This window comes from Stegastes partitus, unplaced genomic scaffold, assembly GCF_000690725.1.
Source record: "Stegastes partitus isolate 25-593 unplaced genomic scaffold, Stegastes_partitus-1.0.2 Scaffold13, whole genome shotgun sequence".
NCBI classification, from domain to species: Eukaryota; Metazoa; Chordata; class Actinopteri; family Pomacentridae; genus Stegastes; species Stegastes partitus.
The window spans coordinates 1,579,318-1,597,030 of NW_007577744.1; the positions used below are offsets into that span (position 1 = coordinate 1,579,318).

The following is a 17,713-nucleotide window of genomic DNA, read 5'->3' on the forward strand; positions in this document are numbered from 1 at the left end:
AATCACTGTTCCCGCTTGTCTCAAGTGCATTGCTCACGAGGGAAATTGCTTCTTTATAACATCATACAGTTAGAAAGAACTGTTAAACAACACAAAAGAAAGAAAAAATTTAAAAGAAAAGTCTTTAGTTGCCTTGAGTTGTGGGATTTCACAGGCATCATACAGTAATAACTCCAATTGATATGAGTGTTTCATCAGAATCTATCACAGTCTCTATACATTAATTCTGTGCCTTGACCTTTAAAAAACATTATAATGATTGAGCAATTAATTGTCAACTAATCAATGAGCGTTTTTTTAAAGCAGAAAATAATCATCAGCATTTTTATGAATTGAGCTGTTGGTTGGACAAAACCAGGAATTTGACTACACCTTGGCCTGCAGGAATTTGTGATTGAGGACATTTTTCTCACATTTCACTGACTCAATGATTCAGAAATTAATTGAAAAAATGACAAAACTTCAACTCATAATGTTAAAAAAACCAAAATCAGCGATGCAGTCGTTTTCCTCCATAAAGTGCTCATATAATACTAAGAGTTTAAAGTTGTTAATGCATTTTTACATCAAGAGAAAGGATATACAAACTTTTTCCACCAGTGCTGCACCTTTTTGATGAAGTCAAGGCTGATCCATTCATGAAAATACATGATGTGCCTCTTTTAAGGTCACCCTCTCGTTTTGATTCTGTGTTAATCTAAAACAATATATGACTGTTTAGTCTCAAGAGTGTTACACGAGTTGTTGGAATATGGACAGACATTACCTTCATCACTCATGATGCTGCCTACTAAACGTTCTCATTTAGAAGAGTCCAAGCAGATGCTTTAGCCTTAAACCACTCTGATTCTTAGCTAAACTTCTACTTGAACCTGTGATGACATGGAAAACTAAACTACGGAGGGAACCTTCATACATTCACTGCAGTGGCGGCTGGTCAATATGGGGCGCAGGGGAGCCGCCCCACGACTAATGACCAGATAAAGAAATAGTTCTCAAACTCAATATTACATTTGAATTAATTATAACAAAATAACAATAAAATTAATAGTGACATTTATATTATTTTTCTCCGTTAACTATATTTGTATTATTAACAGATTTAAAGTTAGTCGCTACAGCGTGCTTACTAACTTTACACTTCCTGGATGCGGGGCGCCGGCCACATGAGTGTGTATGTAGCTCGAAAAACTTTTCATGATCATGTGACCTTGGTCCGGGCTCTGATTGGCAGAGTTTCTCACGGGGCGCAGCTCGGTGCGTCCCGGACGCGTCCACTTTTGCTGTAAGCCAATTAATTTTGTCTTGACCTTCTTACAACTGGGCTTTCTGATGCCGTCACGCGGCCTTTCCCTCCTCTTCTACTAGATGACAGCTACTGTCATGACGGCTTAATGCATTGGCCACGCTGCCAATGGAGAAAAGGCTGGTCACAGAGATGATCAGTGACTTCAACCGAAAAGTCATAGAGAAGTTTGCTGAGCAGAAAGAGAGAAGAGCCAAGTTTTAGTTCAAATACCAGGACTCCAGACTGCATTTGCGATCTTCATTTCTGAGAGTGTTTGAATTGATGAGCGTGATGATCATGAAGCTGTATTAGTGTCGCTGTAACCGGCACAGGAAGCTGCTGTGTTAACCACAGTGGTGGAAAGTAGTACTTTTATAACTTCGGTGTACCGCAGTATTTACGCTTAAAAATGAGGTCTTCTCGTGAAAAACTGAGCGTTATAGAAAAGACCGCGTGTAGAATACATGTAACTCAGTTTCATCTCGGACACATCTGACATGAGGACCCCCTAGTTTATTATTTTTAAAGTCATTTTTGGTTGCACACCGGTCAGAGCACCACAGCCACCAACAGCATCTACCACAGCCTGCTATGTGGGGCGTTCAGGGAGCATCAGTAAATCTTTGTGTCTGTTGATAAGAAAATGTTCAGCAAGTCATACGTTTTGCCTTTGACCAGCTGGGAGGTGCAACAAAACGAGAAAGTGGGTCGTAATGGTGCTACCAGTGAAAAAGTTAATCTGGAGCCCTGAATAGTGTTCTTTTCATCATTTATGTTGTGTGTTTTGAGTTTGTACAGATCCTGTAAATACTGATGAAAGTTTGATGAATGGTTTTGAAATTTAATTCTGGTAACTCTTAATAATGTGAAATTAGATTATGATTAGAAAATCCTCCAAAGGTAGACAGTTTGCATTCCTGTAAATAGTTGTGCCTGATGTTACTCATATTCTAATTTCTGATTTAAAATAAAAGGTCATTTGCAGACTGCGCCTCCCACCAAAAATTTTCACCAGCCGCCACTGATTCACTGACTGATGATAATATCTGGGGGCTCAGCTGCTTGTTTTCTTTGAATCTTGGCTTTCTTTGCCTTGAACGCATTTCGAATTTCCCTTAGCACTTTGTTTGTTTGTTTGTTATTATTTGTTTCTTTGCGTCCTCCATTCTTTCCTTCTCCTCTCTTTCACTCTGTTTCTCTTTTCCTGGCATGCTATGCTGCATGTCCCAGCTGGCAGCGACGGGGGTTTTGTCAAGGCGAGTCTGCGGCAGCCGAGTTGGGTGTGTTGCAGACTTAACTCCAGTGCGGTGTTAAGTTATGAAAACTAAAATATGAATAGGATGCAGGTGTTTTATTGTGCTACATTTCAAGTCAGAAGGTGCTTTTATCCCCTTTGACAGAGATCTAAAATTGAATATAAAAATGTTGACTCTTGACTAAAATGCATCAAATTCATCAAGCATATGAAAAATATACCCTTATGTGGCCACATGAAGGCCAGGCACAAGGCCAAATGTATTTTAAGGTGAAGCAGGAGATTTGAATTGCAAGAAGGGACAGTCCTTCTGTCGCAAAACACGTTCAGGTCAGGACACTAAACCCTGAAGCTTCTTAGATAATACATCTGTCATCTTGCACACTTGAGAAGAGACGCTTTAGGTTCATGTCAGCTAACATAACTCATTGTCACTCTATCTGCATTTGTTTTAGGTGAAGAGATCTCACTCCAACACCGTATGTCATAGCTTCTTAGCAGCACCACTAATGCAACATGAACATGACAAAAATGCTTAATATATGATTTAATAATCTTGCACATTTTTCAAGAAAAGCAAACATTTTCCAAACAGTAGTAACTCGTGATGCACGATGTTAAAATTTTGGGCCGATACCGATGTCTGATATTAAAATTTCTGATATCGCCGATAACCGATATTACCGATGTCAATGTTCAATTTTTGTTCACATCAAAAAATTAGTATAAATTAGCACGGTGAGAATGAAAACTGTTTAGAATAAGCCCATACCAAATTAGACCACATAGTTTTCTTTATTACGTAACAAAAATAAAACATAGTTAAACATATTTTAACAAATTTAACATTCCAGTCCAGGACCATTTAAGTGAAAACATCTGTGAAATAGCAGCAATATCAAATGTAGAGACGAAGGTGCTAATGTTAGACATTCATCAGTTTTTCACATCAGCTAAATGTGTTCATCGGACCGATACTGATACATTGGAGAAAACACTAGTATCAGCTGATACCGATGTGGTTGCCGATATATCGTACATCCCTACTAACAACAGTGTAACAAATTCAAAATTGTGAATTTCTGCCTACCAATAATGACATTTATTGTAAATAACCCATCAGTCAACAGGGACATACTTTCACTGGGGAAGCTTGACTTTCCCCGCATCCACCCCCTTGCCTCTTACTCCTTACAACTCCTGAGTAGGAGAGAGATTATGAAGCAGTTTGGTTCCGCGGCACAGCGACAGTTTCTATGGAGTTGAGCCCAATTATAGCTAAAAAGTCTCTCAACCTGTCACATCACCTTGGGCTCCTTTTCCTCCCAGGCAGGTTATACACTAACACCCATAGTGAGTTTTCACTGCCAAGGTCATCAGTACCACAAATCCAGAAAAAGACTGTTTCATACGTCACATCCCAACTTGGTCACTGTGTTGAGGTTTTCCCACGAAAATATCCCGTCCGTGACAAGTTTTACGATTAAGCAGGTGATCTTGTTTTATTAGCGTACGTTATAATCTGCCTTCTTATTGTCACTTGAAGTCGTTCCATTTATAGCAAATCAAATGCCAGGGGCTTCAAACAGGGTGATAGGTAGAGGGAAATGAGGCAAAGATGAGAGACTGGGAGGAGGGTAGGGGCTTTATTTAATGTCATACACATGAGTTACAATATCAATCAATAAAGATTAAAAAAAAAAAAAGAGGTTTTGTTTTGACATATGAACATCCTAGAATTTGGATGATGTAGAATGACTCCAAGCCATGTTACATTATAAAAAAGAATTAGAGGTGATTTGCATGAAATATATAGACAGTTTTTTTTTTTTCCCTCAGAGTCTGTTGTGTTACCTGTTTTATGTGTCAGTCCCCTAGAGTCACCTGCATACAGCTGTCTGAACATAGCGTGCTTAATTATACTTTCCCTGCTTCTATATGAACTACCACACAGCACTGTGAGCACATTTATTTTGATTATGAGTGACATCATGACTAACCCTGGCAGCTCCTGAAGATATAACGAATTACAGTGCATAATAATACAGGGTTGTGTCAGTTATGGGCAAACATTTCTTTTTTTTTTTTTGCACTTTTCAGAACCAAACAGTGCGCTATGGAGAACTGTAGGCCGTGGTTTGTGTCCGCGATTTTCCGAATGTTGCTGGCAACGATGTGGCCTGCTTGTCTGGTCCAATTCTGTGTGCAGTTGGCAGTGACAGCCAGAGCGATATGGATTATACACTATACTGACATGTATTATAGGGCACACTGAATGCTCTGTGCAGTGTCAGTGTCAGTGTTGTCACTCAGATAAAGCTGTGGTTTCCTGTTGGAGGTTGACAGACCTGGCCCTACATCAACAAGCCTGGGAATGGTCTCCGTGGAAATTATTCCGAGGTCCTGGCCGCATACAAGTGTCTGTATACATACAGAGGCATAAGTTCAGCCCATGTTTAACACCTATATGTTCCAGCAGTGGAACACTTTGGTCTTTATAATCTGTCACGAGTCTTTTTTTTTTTTTTCTTCATATGTCGGATTTTCCACCAAGTTTGAATTCCAGGTACTGGGCAATTGTTGCACGTTAACCCTTTAACATCCTTTTTGCTTATCTAAAAGAGACTAAACTCTTGAAGCATCTTTTTGTTTTGGTTTACACTGTTTGAATTGTGACGCTTTGTGTCTTCAGTAATGTATAGTTTCTCAATTTTATGAAGAATCAACACTCAAAACACAATGTCAACTGGTTAGTGTGAAAGGGTTAAAGAGGGTCTTTTCTATTTGTCTGCTTTTTTTTTGAGACACATTCTTTCACACCCTTTTCTCACTTTCTTGAGCCCCTACATCTCATTTTCTCCTTCTGCTATCCATAACCATCCAAACCAACGCATTCTTGTCCTCGCGCTAAAGCCTTTGCTGTTTTTGTTCTCTCACAATCCAACTAAAGCAGTTGCACAACTGTTTGGCTCCGAGTTGCATCTCCAAGTCAGACCAAGGGAAAACCACCAGAGGGACTGTGTGTTCCTGGTTATGGATTTCATTGTGTGCGCATGTGTGCGTGTGTGTGTGCGAGGCTACAGTACTGCATGCAAGGGTGGATTAAATTCACATCTGTCTTACGCTACTTGCCATCTCTTTTTCATTCCCTGCCCTCCTTCTTTCAGGAAGCGCATGCTTTCATTAATGCAGAGAAGGTGGAGGATGTGACAGAGGAGAAGATAAGAGCTGAGCTCAGCAAGGCACAAACCCAGACTCCTACACAGTGGGTGAGAAGGAGCTCGAGGTCTGCGGACAAGGAGGAAATAGTGGTGAGTCACAAGCAATACCCCGTCTGTCCATGAGATGGAGACAGAGACTTTCAGACGGTCTTTGATTTTAGCGCAGGTTAAGTTTGAAACTCAGTTGTCAGACTCACTGCAATGACTTCTGTGTTCTGTGTTTGTGCGTTACATTTGCCTCCATTGTCTTGTTTCAGTTTTATTCTCGTCTAAAGAAATAAATATAATACAGTCCTGATTAGCTTAAATAATAAAAAATACAACATAATAATAATAATGATTTAAAAATTGTTTTTTATTTACATAAATTGAAAATTTAATAATTTCTGTTATTGTATTTACAATCATTGTATTCATTGTTCTCCTTTCTTGTGTTTTTTTTTTTTTTCTTTTAGGGTACAAATTACAGAAAAACTAATGCCGCAATGGAGATGAGACTAATAAACAGAGACTCCTTCTGGGCACGTGCAGAGGTTGGTCAAAAATGCCCTTCACTTCACTTGCATGAATAAGTGTACCTTCCTTTAAAAACTCTCTGTTGTGGAAATGGAGAGCCATTGAAGAGCTACTGTTTGAGTTAAAAACTAAAACTAAACTACAGTGTGATCTCATATTGTGACCCTTTTTGTTTGTTTGTCAGCGAGAAGAGGAAGAGAGGAAAGAGGAGGACAGGAGGAGAGCAACTGAAGAGAGACGACGCCTCGAAAGAGAAAGAATTCTGAAGGAACGAAGGGATACAGAGGAGAGAGACAGAAAAATGAACGAGAAACTACAGATGATCGAAGAGCAGAGGTTAGAATAAAAGTCTTTTTGCTGTCAGTGGTGCCCTTTGGGGGTTATCATTTGCATTAATTGGAAGAACAAAGCACATTTAAGTATACTGTATATAATATATTTTGGATAATTATTTTTGGAAGACAGTAATATGGTACCATTTTATTCATTTACCTGTCTTGCAGAAGAAAACAGGCAGAGCAAGAAGAAGAGCTGCGCAAACAGGAGAAAAGGAGATGGGTGAGTGGAAAGATTTTGCATGTGAAGTGGTGAACCTGTCACTGAATCTTGGGTACATGCTCTGAATGTGTGGTAGGCATATACATCGCCTACAACAAAAACATGTGAGACTTGTAGTTCTGGCTTCTCAGAATGTAATGTGGTTTCCCTAATATTCCAAATGTTGTTGTAAATGAGAGTAACAGACAAGTTTCTGAACTTGGAGAAATAGTTTAGAGGAAGCATCCCTCGCTTAGTTACTTAGAGAGCTGAGGGTAATTTTACTCATGTGTAGTCAGGTGTTTTGCAGACGTTAGGGAAGAATAATAGAAAATCTAAAAATTTACTCTCCTATTCCTTTGTGTCAGCAGTTGGAGTGGGCACTGCTGATCACTAATTTTGGTTCAACATCACAGCACTCACGTAGTCTGAAGTCTCAAGTGTTGCGTCTTCCTTCTACTTTTTCAACTTCTTCAACTTTGTCCCATTTTAAATAAAGAGCCTGAAAGCATTAAACTTTTTTTTTGTGTGTGAACATCTAAATATGATGGCTGCTGTGTTGACAGGAGCAGCAGCAGAGGGAGCACGAGGAAGACATGAGGGCTCGCCTTAGAAGGAGCGAGTCCATAGAGAAAGCAGCGGTAAGTTATTCTTATACTAATACAAAAATGAATGGGCCGCAAATTTTTCACTTTTGGGAAATTTGCCCTAAAGCTCAGCTTAGCTTAAACTGTTAAATCGTTTCACTTTCTTGCTTATTGTTTGCCTTTTGACCTGTAGGAGGCAGCGGCATTAGTATCTCAGCGCTCCATGAACCCCAGAGAGTTCTTCAGGCAGCTGTCATCGTCATCATCACAGAGTCCCACTAGTCCTGGATCCTCCCGCACCGGTATGAACACAGAGGGATGCTACTGTGTATTAACTTGAACATTTACAGTTTTTGGATGAACAACGTGGATTCGTTTTCACACAGCTAACAAACTCTTTTCTCTCTCGCTCTCTCTTTAGGCAAACCATTCAGACGATACCAGCGCAGCCTGACAGATACAGCTTTCATCTTCGCTAAAGCGGAAGAGAGCACAGCCTCCTCCCCTCATAGCTCTCCCCTGGTCTCCCCCTTCGCTCGTGCTCCTCCCTCCCCCATTTACCGTGCCATGTCTCCCCCCGTAAGCTCTGATTTCTGCGCTGTTACCTCCCCACAAAGGCCCAGAGCCCCCATGTCGCCACCCACATCGCCTCTTCGTCCTGCCCCTCCAATTTCAGCTCTGCCCAGCGTTCCGCACACCAACAGCCAAGTTCAGGTCGAGCCCAAAGCTTCGTCACCCACAGAACCTTCCGCACCTCCGGCCTCCCCTACTCTTTTAGTTTCTTTGTCCCCAAGTTTAGTAAAAAACAGCCCCCCTAAGTCACATTTGGAGGCCCTGGCTGCCTCAATCCCAACGCAGCCTGACGACACAAGTTTTGACTTCGAGGTCACACAGGCTCCAACAGCTCCTCTTCCCGAGAGTCCACCAAGAAACACAGGTAGGATGCAACAAGATGGAAAGAATTTTTGATCAAACAGTGTCTTTTTTAGTTGTGTGGAGAAAAAAAACAAGAAGATATGCAGTATTAAGCCTTGATTATACTCCCTTGTAGCAGCACACAAGGACAGCTGCACACACCTTTGGAGGTGTAGCTTTAGATATTACACCACTTTCTATGATGCTTTGAATCCAAATGGTGCTGAAAAGAACTGAATAGGCTCATGAGCACCGAACATGTGCACTACTGCCCTTCACCTAGACCCTAGTGGATCCTCGCGTACAGAAACAGAAAGTATAACATTTGATGTTCATCGCTCAGAGTGATGAGGCAATGTGAAGAGGAGCGTATTACTCTGCCTGTCTGTCACTATTATTGATCATATGACATTAAATATAGGTTGCAAAAAACTGTTTTGATCTAAAGTGACTTACATCCCAAAAGGACTATGTGACACAGGACTATCTATGAGTCAGTGGCTTGTTGTATGAAAATGACAGTTCCAGTCACAAGGAAACATCACTGAAGTAACCTCATGTTCTTAGTCATGCAAATCTTAACTGTAACGTACACCCATCCTTCAGCCTTTATCTGCCATAGATACAACATATGACACTTTCATAGCGTGCAGGTTTATCACATATACAGTTGTTTTTTTTGGTGTATTTATAATTATAAGTGTAATTCTCCAACCCACAGACCTCAACGCAGCCAGTCTCATGCACACTGAGCTGGTCTCAGACACTGGCTACAAAGTACAGGCTGTCCTGGTGGAGGAGGACGAGGACGAGGAAGAAGATGTAGAGGAACACGAGGAACATAAAACTGAAATTCAACCAAAGCCTTGCGCTGTTACCGCTGAACCTGCCCCGACTGAGGCAGAGGAGGAGGAAGAAGAAGAGGAAAAGGAGGAGGAGAAAGAGGAGCAGGAGGTGGAGGACAAGGAGGAGGAGGAGGAGGAAGAAGAATTAAAACAGGAAGTTGAGCCTGCATCAGTGGAGGAACCTGTGGAGATGGCACAGGATGAAGAGGAGGTGAAAGAAGATGGAGAGAAGAATAACCAATCAGAAGACAGTCAGCACCCTGCTGAGCCTGATGAGTTTTCAGAGACAGAGGAAGAGCCAGCAGTCACAGGTAGCCCTATTATTCTCCTGTTACTTGGACACAAACAATATAAGTGCTGCAGCTCTCTAAGAGATGATATCTAATAACAACATGTCATCATTTCAGATGCTGAATTCATTTGTCAAGAAATCAAGCATGAGACCATAATCCTGTCAACCAATGGGATCACAAATGGAGACGACACAGAGGAACAGAATGGCATAGGTTCGGTCACACATCAGTCCAAACACTAGTCTGCAGTGTAGACTCATTCAGTGATACTATGGTCATACATTTGTCATTGTGCTGGTTGGACTGTGATAAATACTTTTCACACTGGCCTTCCTCAGTGCGGTCTTTGAGTCCAGCTGAATTCAACACATCAGAGACGACCGTGTGCTACAATCTTCATGACACTGAAGAGGAGGATGAAATCATTGAGTACAAGGAACAGAACATCTCAGAAAACGGACAAGAGGTGCTTTATCTTCAAACACGTATTGTACTTGTGCAGGGTCTCGCACAAAACCCATTATTTCAAAAATGGAAACCTGATCTTAAGTAAAACATTTTCTTAATCAAAAACATTATATTACCACGGGTCGTCAAACATCTCTTACACATGTAGAAGGGGAAAAATTAAATGAAATTAAATTAAATGACACATCAACAAATCAAACAAACAAAAAAAAAAGGACCGAAACTAACAAGGTGTTTGAATGACGCTCCTGTCCTTCAGGAACACAATGCCAAGTACACGCACACACAAAAGGCTTGTTATTCAAAAAGGAGCATGAAGTACTTTGTTGGGAACAGTGTTCAGTAGTGGATTATTACAAAGTCTGCTCTCAAGTATTTACAGTGGCAGCAGGACAGTGTATGAAGGATGTGAAATAATCTATAGTTCCTTTGTTCATAGGAAAGAACATTAAAAGGATGGAGTTCTCAGTCTTCTTTTTAATAGTTTTCTGACAACAAGTGAGGTGTATGGTACAGAGGAGTGTTACATCATTCTTTGACTACACAATCAGTACTTGGTATTTACATTATTTTACTTATCTTTTGTAGCTTTTTATGAGATTTATAGACGATAAGGAAAACATCAAGGCCATTCCCAGCCTTTTTCTTTATCTTATAAAGTTCACGAGAAAGTTTTTCTGAAAGCGATTTGTTGTCTTTTCCCTTCCTTTTATTCTACATTGTGAATTTTAAGCCAAAGAGGAAATATATTTCATGATTATAGCCTTTCTCTGACTCCATTTTTCTCTCCAGGTTTTAGCTGAGCAGCAAATGTGCGTCCGAGCTCTGTACGACTACCAAGCAGGTAAGCTGCCATTTAGAGGATAATCGCCACGCATGTGCACGCAAAGTGCCTCAATTTACACTAATAACACCGTGATTATCGGGCCTTCACCATGTTATCTTGTGGTTCCCACAGAGGACGAATCTGAGATCTCCTTTGAACCAGGTGACATCATCAGGGATGTGGAAACGGTGGACAAAGCCTGGTGGAGAGGGTGGAGCAAAGATGGCCGTCAGGGCTTATTCCCTGCCAATTATGTGGAGACCATATAGGCAGGCAGAGACACACACACAGACACACACACACACAAAGACACACACTCAGGGACACCATCTCCCCTCACGTTTATGCATGTTTTTACCTTAATCCTCCCACTGGAACTTTGTACTCTATTTTGTAGGAAGAATAAAGAAAAAATGTGACTCCCTGTTTTGTAGACAGCATAAGGAAAAGTGTGACTCTCTATTTTGATGTTTTTGTTTTTTTGTTGTTTTTTTAAAAAGGAAAACAGCATATTCTCACAAGTTTGTAGAAATTACCCAGCCTCATTTTCTTGGATAAAATAGCGAAGACCTTTTCCTGGACCAAAATAACTTATTTCCTTTTGAGATACAGTAGAAATGTTGGAGGGAGAGATCAGATCGCAATGACAAATGATCACAAACTTGCTTTTCTTCTGAGAAACACAAATAGATTTTTTTTAGTGTATAGTCTTCCTTTTGATCCACACATATAACAAGCATTCCATTCTGTTCACCATTATCCATATATCAGACATCATCTTATAATCATCTTCCTGTATTTCCTGAGTTATTTCGTAGCACTGTATTTGTTACTGACAGCCTCACAGCACAGTTTAATTACCCAAAACCAGAACGGAAATGTAGCAAATGGTGAAAAAGCCGAGGAAAATGGTGTTTTGTTTGACACCTGTATAAGTCTTGTATTTTGGATGGGCTGTATTTTGTTCATAAGGTGATGTCCTTCCGTACATTTCGTGATTACATCTGATCTTATTTTTCGTCTTAGATTTTAACAAAAATAATGCATTATGTCAACACAAAGAAAATATGAAAACGTCTTCCAATGTTAATCTTCTACAATATCATAATACTCTACATTGTATATAAGAATGTATAAAAAAAAACAATCTGTCAACTCTCCTTTTCTATTCTTGGCTTGTTTGTTTGTATGTTGTTTCATGGTATCTGTTTTTTGTATTTACTCTGAACTTACAAATATATAGCATCTATAAACTTAAACTGCTTTTAAAATGTTTGTCTCCCGTTTTATTCGAGACGTTTCAATTTTTAACAAACAAACAGCATCTGTAAATGTTATTATTATTGTTAGCTGTTACGGATTGATATGAATTCATAGCATTTTTAAAGATTTTATCGTGACCCCCGGTGCGGTCTTGTGCTCGTTTTAAATCTCAGGAAAAATGTAGTTTCCTTCCTTTTACGGGAAACAGACAAATCAAAAATAACAACAAATGTCCCCTTCAGGCATTTGGCAGGAGTTCAAAAACTGTTCTATGTTGTAAAAAGAACAGCAGCAATAATAACTACTTCTATTTTTAAATAAAGCAGCTGAAAAATAATAAATAAAATATACACAGAATGGTAGCCAACAGGTAGCACTGTAACAGACACAGAAAAAAAAAGTATTAAACAGGATGGGTAGCCCACATCTGATTCAAGCTCATGTCAGATTGATCTCTATGTAGCGTATGAATTCTTTGATTAGAGCAGAGCATCGTGAGAGTTACAGCAAAAGTTTTGATTTTACTGATAGCGTGTGCAGTGTTAGGATATTTTTAATAATCAAGTTTCTGTTGAGTAAACAGGACTTCAACATCACTATTCTTCTTGTGCTTTACCTCCATGCATTAATTCTGAAGAACAGTCAGAGAAAAGTAGTTGTAGCAGTGCTATATTTGCACCTATAGGTGGAGACATTGCCTTTCCCAATTTGTCAGTGACAACCTTATTGAGAGGGCTCAGCGGAATGAACAGATTCCTCAGGACAAAAGGCAAAATATTTTGACAGGCAGAGAGGAGGCTCATTGTTGCACACATTTTAAAAGCGGGATATCCTGACATTTCCAAAGCTAAAAATTGCTAATGCTTCTACACCTTAAACAGGATTTTCCCCCCAGGGTAATAATGATTGATTGAATATGACATTAATATTTCTTAACCATACACCTTTAATATTTATGGCGGGGCTAGGTTACGCTCTTGTAGTGCCAGTTCAGTAACCGTGTTTGGCAGATGCGCCTCTGTTCTGAAATAGAGAGGTAATGTTTGACATGGGTCTCATCCTGCTTGAACTGATGCCTGTTGACAGACTTGACTAAATCTATCCAGGAGACTATTCTGTCGAAGTTATCCCAGAAGGCTAATCATCAGTGATATGTGTGAAAAGGTGATGAGCCTCTTATGAAATACTAATTGGTTTGCAACGAGAAGACCATAAAAACCTCAAGTGAGCAAGATTGAAAGATAGAGAAAAAAAAAAAGTATGATAAAGTTTTAAATCTGGAGAAGGTTGGGATGTATAGTGTAATGCAAGTGTGTGTAATTTTACATATTTGTGCATGAGGACGATAAACAGCCACAGAGTAAGAGATAAAGCGAGAGTGAGAGGACATCTGTGCACAGAGAATGTGAAGGCAAATCAGTCCCGACAGTTGCGTCCCCCTCCCTCTCTCTTTGCCGGGTCCCCGTTCCCATGGTCATCCCCACAACTCAAGAGATTCCTTGTCTCTTCAGATTAAACAGAGTGATAGGGGGACACCAGCTAATGTGCCAGTCAACTTTCCTTTCCCCTTTGTCTTTAGGCTGTTCCTTCCCTCTGTGACCCTCATCAGTAACGAAAACCCTTTGACTGTGGTGCTAAACTAACAGAGAACCACCCCCCCTCCTCCTCCTCCTCCTTCCCTCTAACTTTCCCTTTATCTCTTATTTAACTGACAGACCCTATCTGACCGGTGGACGACTGACAAGTGTGGGACGGCCGAGGTGAAATGGCGGTAGGGAAATGCCACTCACTGTAGTGTTATCAGCACAATGCCAACGACAGAAACCTAATCTGACCTGGCTGCTGATGGCTTGTGGCTTATTGGCTGGTTTTCTGTTCCGAAGCAGATTCTGGCAAACCCCTGAGATACTTGGAGGGGAGGATAAGCAGAAGCGCACTCAAACGTATGCACACATGGCCTGAGATGCACACAGAAAACACACACAACCTCCTTCTTCCTTGCCACTCTTCAACTCCTGTCTGTCACAGTCGAACTTATAGTTTACTGCAACTTCTTGTGATTAATTATATGTTTGGAAGAGGTGTCAGTTTACAGGAGACAGAAATCTTACTACTGCAGTCTCAGCCTTCCTTCTTTACTGTACTGTAGCTGCAAGCACCTGGGTGCAAGTGGGAGCAAATGGGACTTTTTTTTTTTTTTTCCTCTTTTTGGCTCAGTGTTCTACAGAAGGAAACATGAAGGATGGGGTCACCTCCTCTCTCTTTAAGGCTTCAGGTTACTTTACTAGTCTTTGGGCAAAAAAAAAAAAAGAAAAGCCTGTTTGGATCTTCCCCACTCCAAAGTGCTGTGAAACTTAAATGCCTGTAGTGCTTTGCTTTAGTGAAGGTTTAGCAGAGCTCAGTGCTCATGCAGCGTTATTCTTAAAACACGTAAGAAGCTCCCACTTTTGTCTTCCCTTGCTGGAATAAAGATCAGTGTTTGTAAGCACCTGTACGTTAGAGCCCTCACTGAGATAATGGGTTTCATTTTGTTTCTGCCTCTTTGTTCTGCACTGCAGTCACTGTGGACAAATTTCATCCAGTGGCCCAACACATTACACACTGGTAATAGAAACTCCAATGCTCCGTGGTGGTGGTGGTGGTGGTGGTTTAAAAAGTGAATCCACTACTGAGGCAGTTTGCTTTAGAGGCAATTTCAAGGCTACAGCAGTTAGAATTTCTCTAAACTGTTATCCAGCAATAATCAGCTTTAGCTTGGTGATAATTCCATCTGGTGTAAGTCTTGATTAAACCTTTGCTTTTAAACGTGTCTCTTGTGCTCGACATTGTCATTTTCTGTTTTCCCTTTAAAGATAATCTTCAAAACCGCTGAAGTAGATAACGCCTCGGAAGCTAATGATGGCTCCAGCCAAGATTTTACTGTCAGCATAGAAACTGGCCCATTAACTTCTGAAGCCCTCTTTGGCAAAGCCCCCCTATCCCCTCCGTTGCCATCAAAAAGCTATTTTTCCTCGGCCAGTCCCACACAACACCAACAATGAACAGAGGATTAGAACATCTCTCTGTGTTGAAGCAAAAAAAAAAAAATGTAAAAATGGATTTAAAAAAATCTCTTTTTACCAGTCATTGGTGAAAACTAGTTGGCAGCATTTCCTCAGGATTTTTCCTGACAAGATTCCCAAGAGGCGGTTTTTTGCTTTTACGATACAATTCCTGCACTTGCAATCAGCCAACATGTGGCATTGTGATCCAATCACAGAGATTTTTTTTCCCCCCCTTCAGTTTGTAAATGGTTAAGTCTCTCAGTCTATTGTGAAGGAATCTTCAAAGTGGCTGGAAACCACAGGGGAACATTGGTAGCTGTTAATTAATGCAACAGAATCTACAAATGCTTTATTTTCCTGATTCTAAAGATGAAAAAAAAAGGAGAAAAAAAAAACACACTTTGAATCTAGCAACAGGCACGTCTAAATCTCTTACCTCATCTTCAAGCCGTTATCCTGGACAATGAAAAGCTGTTGTTTCACTGGAAACCATAAGTATTTTTTTTTATTAACTCTGCTGTGGTTCCAGAAGAAATCTCTCTCTCTCTCTCTGGTTAAGGTTTATTGGATTTTTGTTCATACTGATCATTTATGTTTCCATTCAGTAAACTGACGTAAAACGTGTTTTGCTATAATGATCTTTTCTGGTCTTTATGACTGTCATTGAATTTGAAAGAAATGGGAAACATGTCAAAGGCTGTGGTAACAGCTGAAAGGCAGCTAAAGCAAAATTGGCCAAGATAAATGATGGATAATAGGGTTTGATTTTAAGATTTTCTAAATTGCTTTAAATCCAGTGGATGACTTTAAGCGTGCTGGAAAGCTTGTGATTGTATACATTTTCTTATTTTTTAAATGCACTGCAATAGCAACAAAATTGCACGAAGAATTGAGGAATATCATCATTGAAAATCGCGACCCTAAGCTGAAGACTAAATTGTTTTCAGAAGGCATCAGCCAACTTATAATATGGGTAAGGTCCTGGAGGTCAGTAATGGGGTGAGCTGTCTCTTACCCTAAACACTAACAGGGGTGAAAGCGCCTGTCCTCTCAGTGACTAACACTCACACATACCTGCTTTGGATTTTAAACACAGCCTGTGGCACCACAATCACTGCCAGATGCTGTGACTTTTTCTCAGACAATTCATTTCACAAGTAGCCTATCTCTGAAGGAGCGCTGCCGATGGTCGCATTTGAGGGAGACAAATGTACATAAGCGCGCGTGCGTTGGTGAGTGATGGAGATATGCCGGTGGCGGTGTGAGAAAAGGACACATATGAGATCAGATAGAGTTGAGACTAATTCACAGCCTGGCCTGAGGACACCAAGCAGGATAATGTGAGACATCTTTTCTCACATCGTTTAGGCTAAGCCCATAGGGACACAGTGTTTGTTTCTTGGCTGAACTGCATGTTTTAGGCTCAGTTTATGTGGCTGTGAAAAAAAAGAAGAAAAAAAACCCCCAACAACAACAACAACAACATGCTTGATTAATATATTGTTAAAATGTATATTAATCTAACCACTTCTTGTTTTCTCCCAACTCTGCATAAGACATATACAGCTTCACATTGCTGTTCCAGTGACTGTGATGTTAACCGTGCAGATTTATAGTGGATGAGACACCCAGTGCCAGCCCTTGGCAGCCCAGGCACGGTGCCCGCCCCAGGGGAGGTAGATGATGGAGAGCAAACAGCTAATAATTAATACCATGATTACACAGGCTGCAACAACACTGGGAGACAAACCTTCACACACCCAGGCAGGGACCTGACCAAGACTGATAGCACCGGAGCACGCAAGTACATACACAGATGCACAAATATACGGACACGCACTGTATCTGTCACACACACACACACACATGCACACACACACATACCGACGACAACCAGGGGCAGCACTCAGACAGTCATTACCACAACATCTAACATCTCTTTGTTCACACAAGGATCAATTAGAAAATGTGAAAGCCACACTGGAGCATCGGAGGAGTGAAAACCAGTAATTTTATAATGCTGTTTTGATTTTACAAGGCCTCTGCAACTCTGAAAAGAAAGCTTCTATTCTATTCTATTCTATTCTATTCTATTCTATTCTATTCTATTCTACTCAACTCCACACGTCCTTTCACTGTAAACAGAGCACCAGCCTTTCCGTATCAATTTGGCCGCTGTGAGACATTTAAAGTAAATAAATCCAGCTTGCTAACCAACCGCTAAACCCTACCTGCCATGTGTAGAACTGATACTATAATTCTAAGGCTAAAAAGACCATAAAAACGTGTTTAGGCTGTAACAATACCGCCCAGACCCCCCCTGTGCGAGTGTGGATGAAGCCTCCCATCCTATAGCCATTACCTAAGCCACACAGAAGGATAACAACATAAAAACGTCACGGTCACCCTCATTAGCAGCTGGGATGGAGTTCTTTTGATTTGTATGTGCACGAGGTCCGCGATGGCTTCCATATGGGCACCCCTTCATTTTTTAATATAAGCAGCATCACGTTACACCGAGATGAAGTGATTCCAATTTCTCCAAAACCACAAGTATTTTTCTAAATGTGCTCGACATGTCCGGGATTTCCTACCATTTGAGGGGATGCAGGGGCGGCGTGTGTTTTCACTACAGTGCGGCTTGCCTATCTCCCT

General features: G+C 40.6%; 1 protein-coding gene across 2 annotated transcripts in view; it reads left to right on the top strand.

The window, feature by feature from the left end:
* The window catches only part of LOC103362444 (drebrin-like protein A), a 33,675-nt gene extending 21,653 nt beyond the window's left edge, over positions 1-12,022 (top strand). Inside the window, exons 5-16 of one of the 2 annotated variants that reach the window (XM_008288804.1) lie at positions 5,711-5,854; positions 6,220-6,297; positions 6,465-6,616; positions 6,784-6,838; positions 7,384-7,458; positions 7,598-7,706; positions 7,826-8,341; positions 9,041-9,475; positions 9,572-9,670; positions 9,796-9,923; positions 10,718-10,769; positions 10,884-12,022. In XM_008288804.1, coding sequence (XP_008287026.1) covers positions 5,711-5,854; positions 6,220-6,297; positions 6,465-6,616; positions 6,784-6,838; positions 7,384-7,458; positions 7,598-7,706; positions 7,826-8,341; positions 9,041-9,475; positions 9,572-9,670; positions 9,796-9,923; positions 10,718-10,769; positions 10,884-11,020 — 1,980 coding nt within the window. In that variant the 3' untranslated portion in view covers positions 11,021-12,022. The remainder of the gene's footprint in view (positions 1-5,710; positions 5,855-6,219; positions 6,298-6,464; positions 6,617-6,783; positions 6,839-7,383; positions 7,459-7,597; positions 7,707-7,825; positions 8,342-9,040; positions 9,476-9,571; positions 9,671-9,795; positions 9,924-10,717; positions 10,770-10,883) is intronic. The other variant, XM_008288812.1, reaches the window with a different exon arrangement.
* The last annotated feature ends 5,691 nt before the right edge of the window (positions 12,023-17,713 follow it).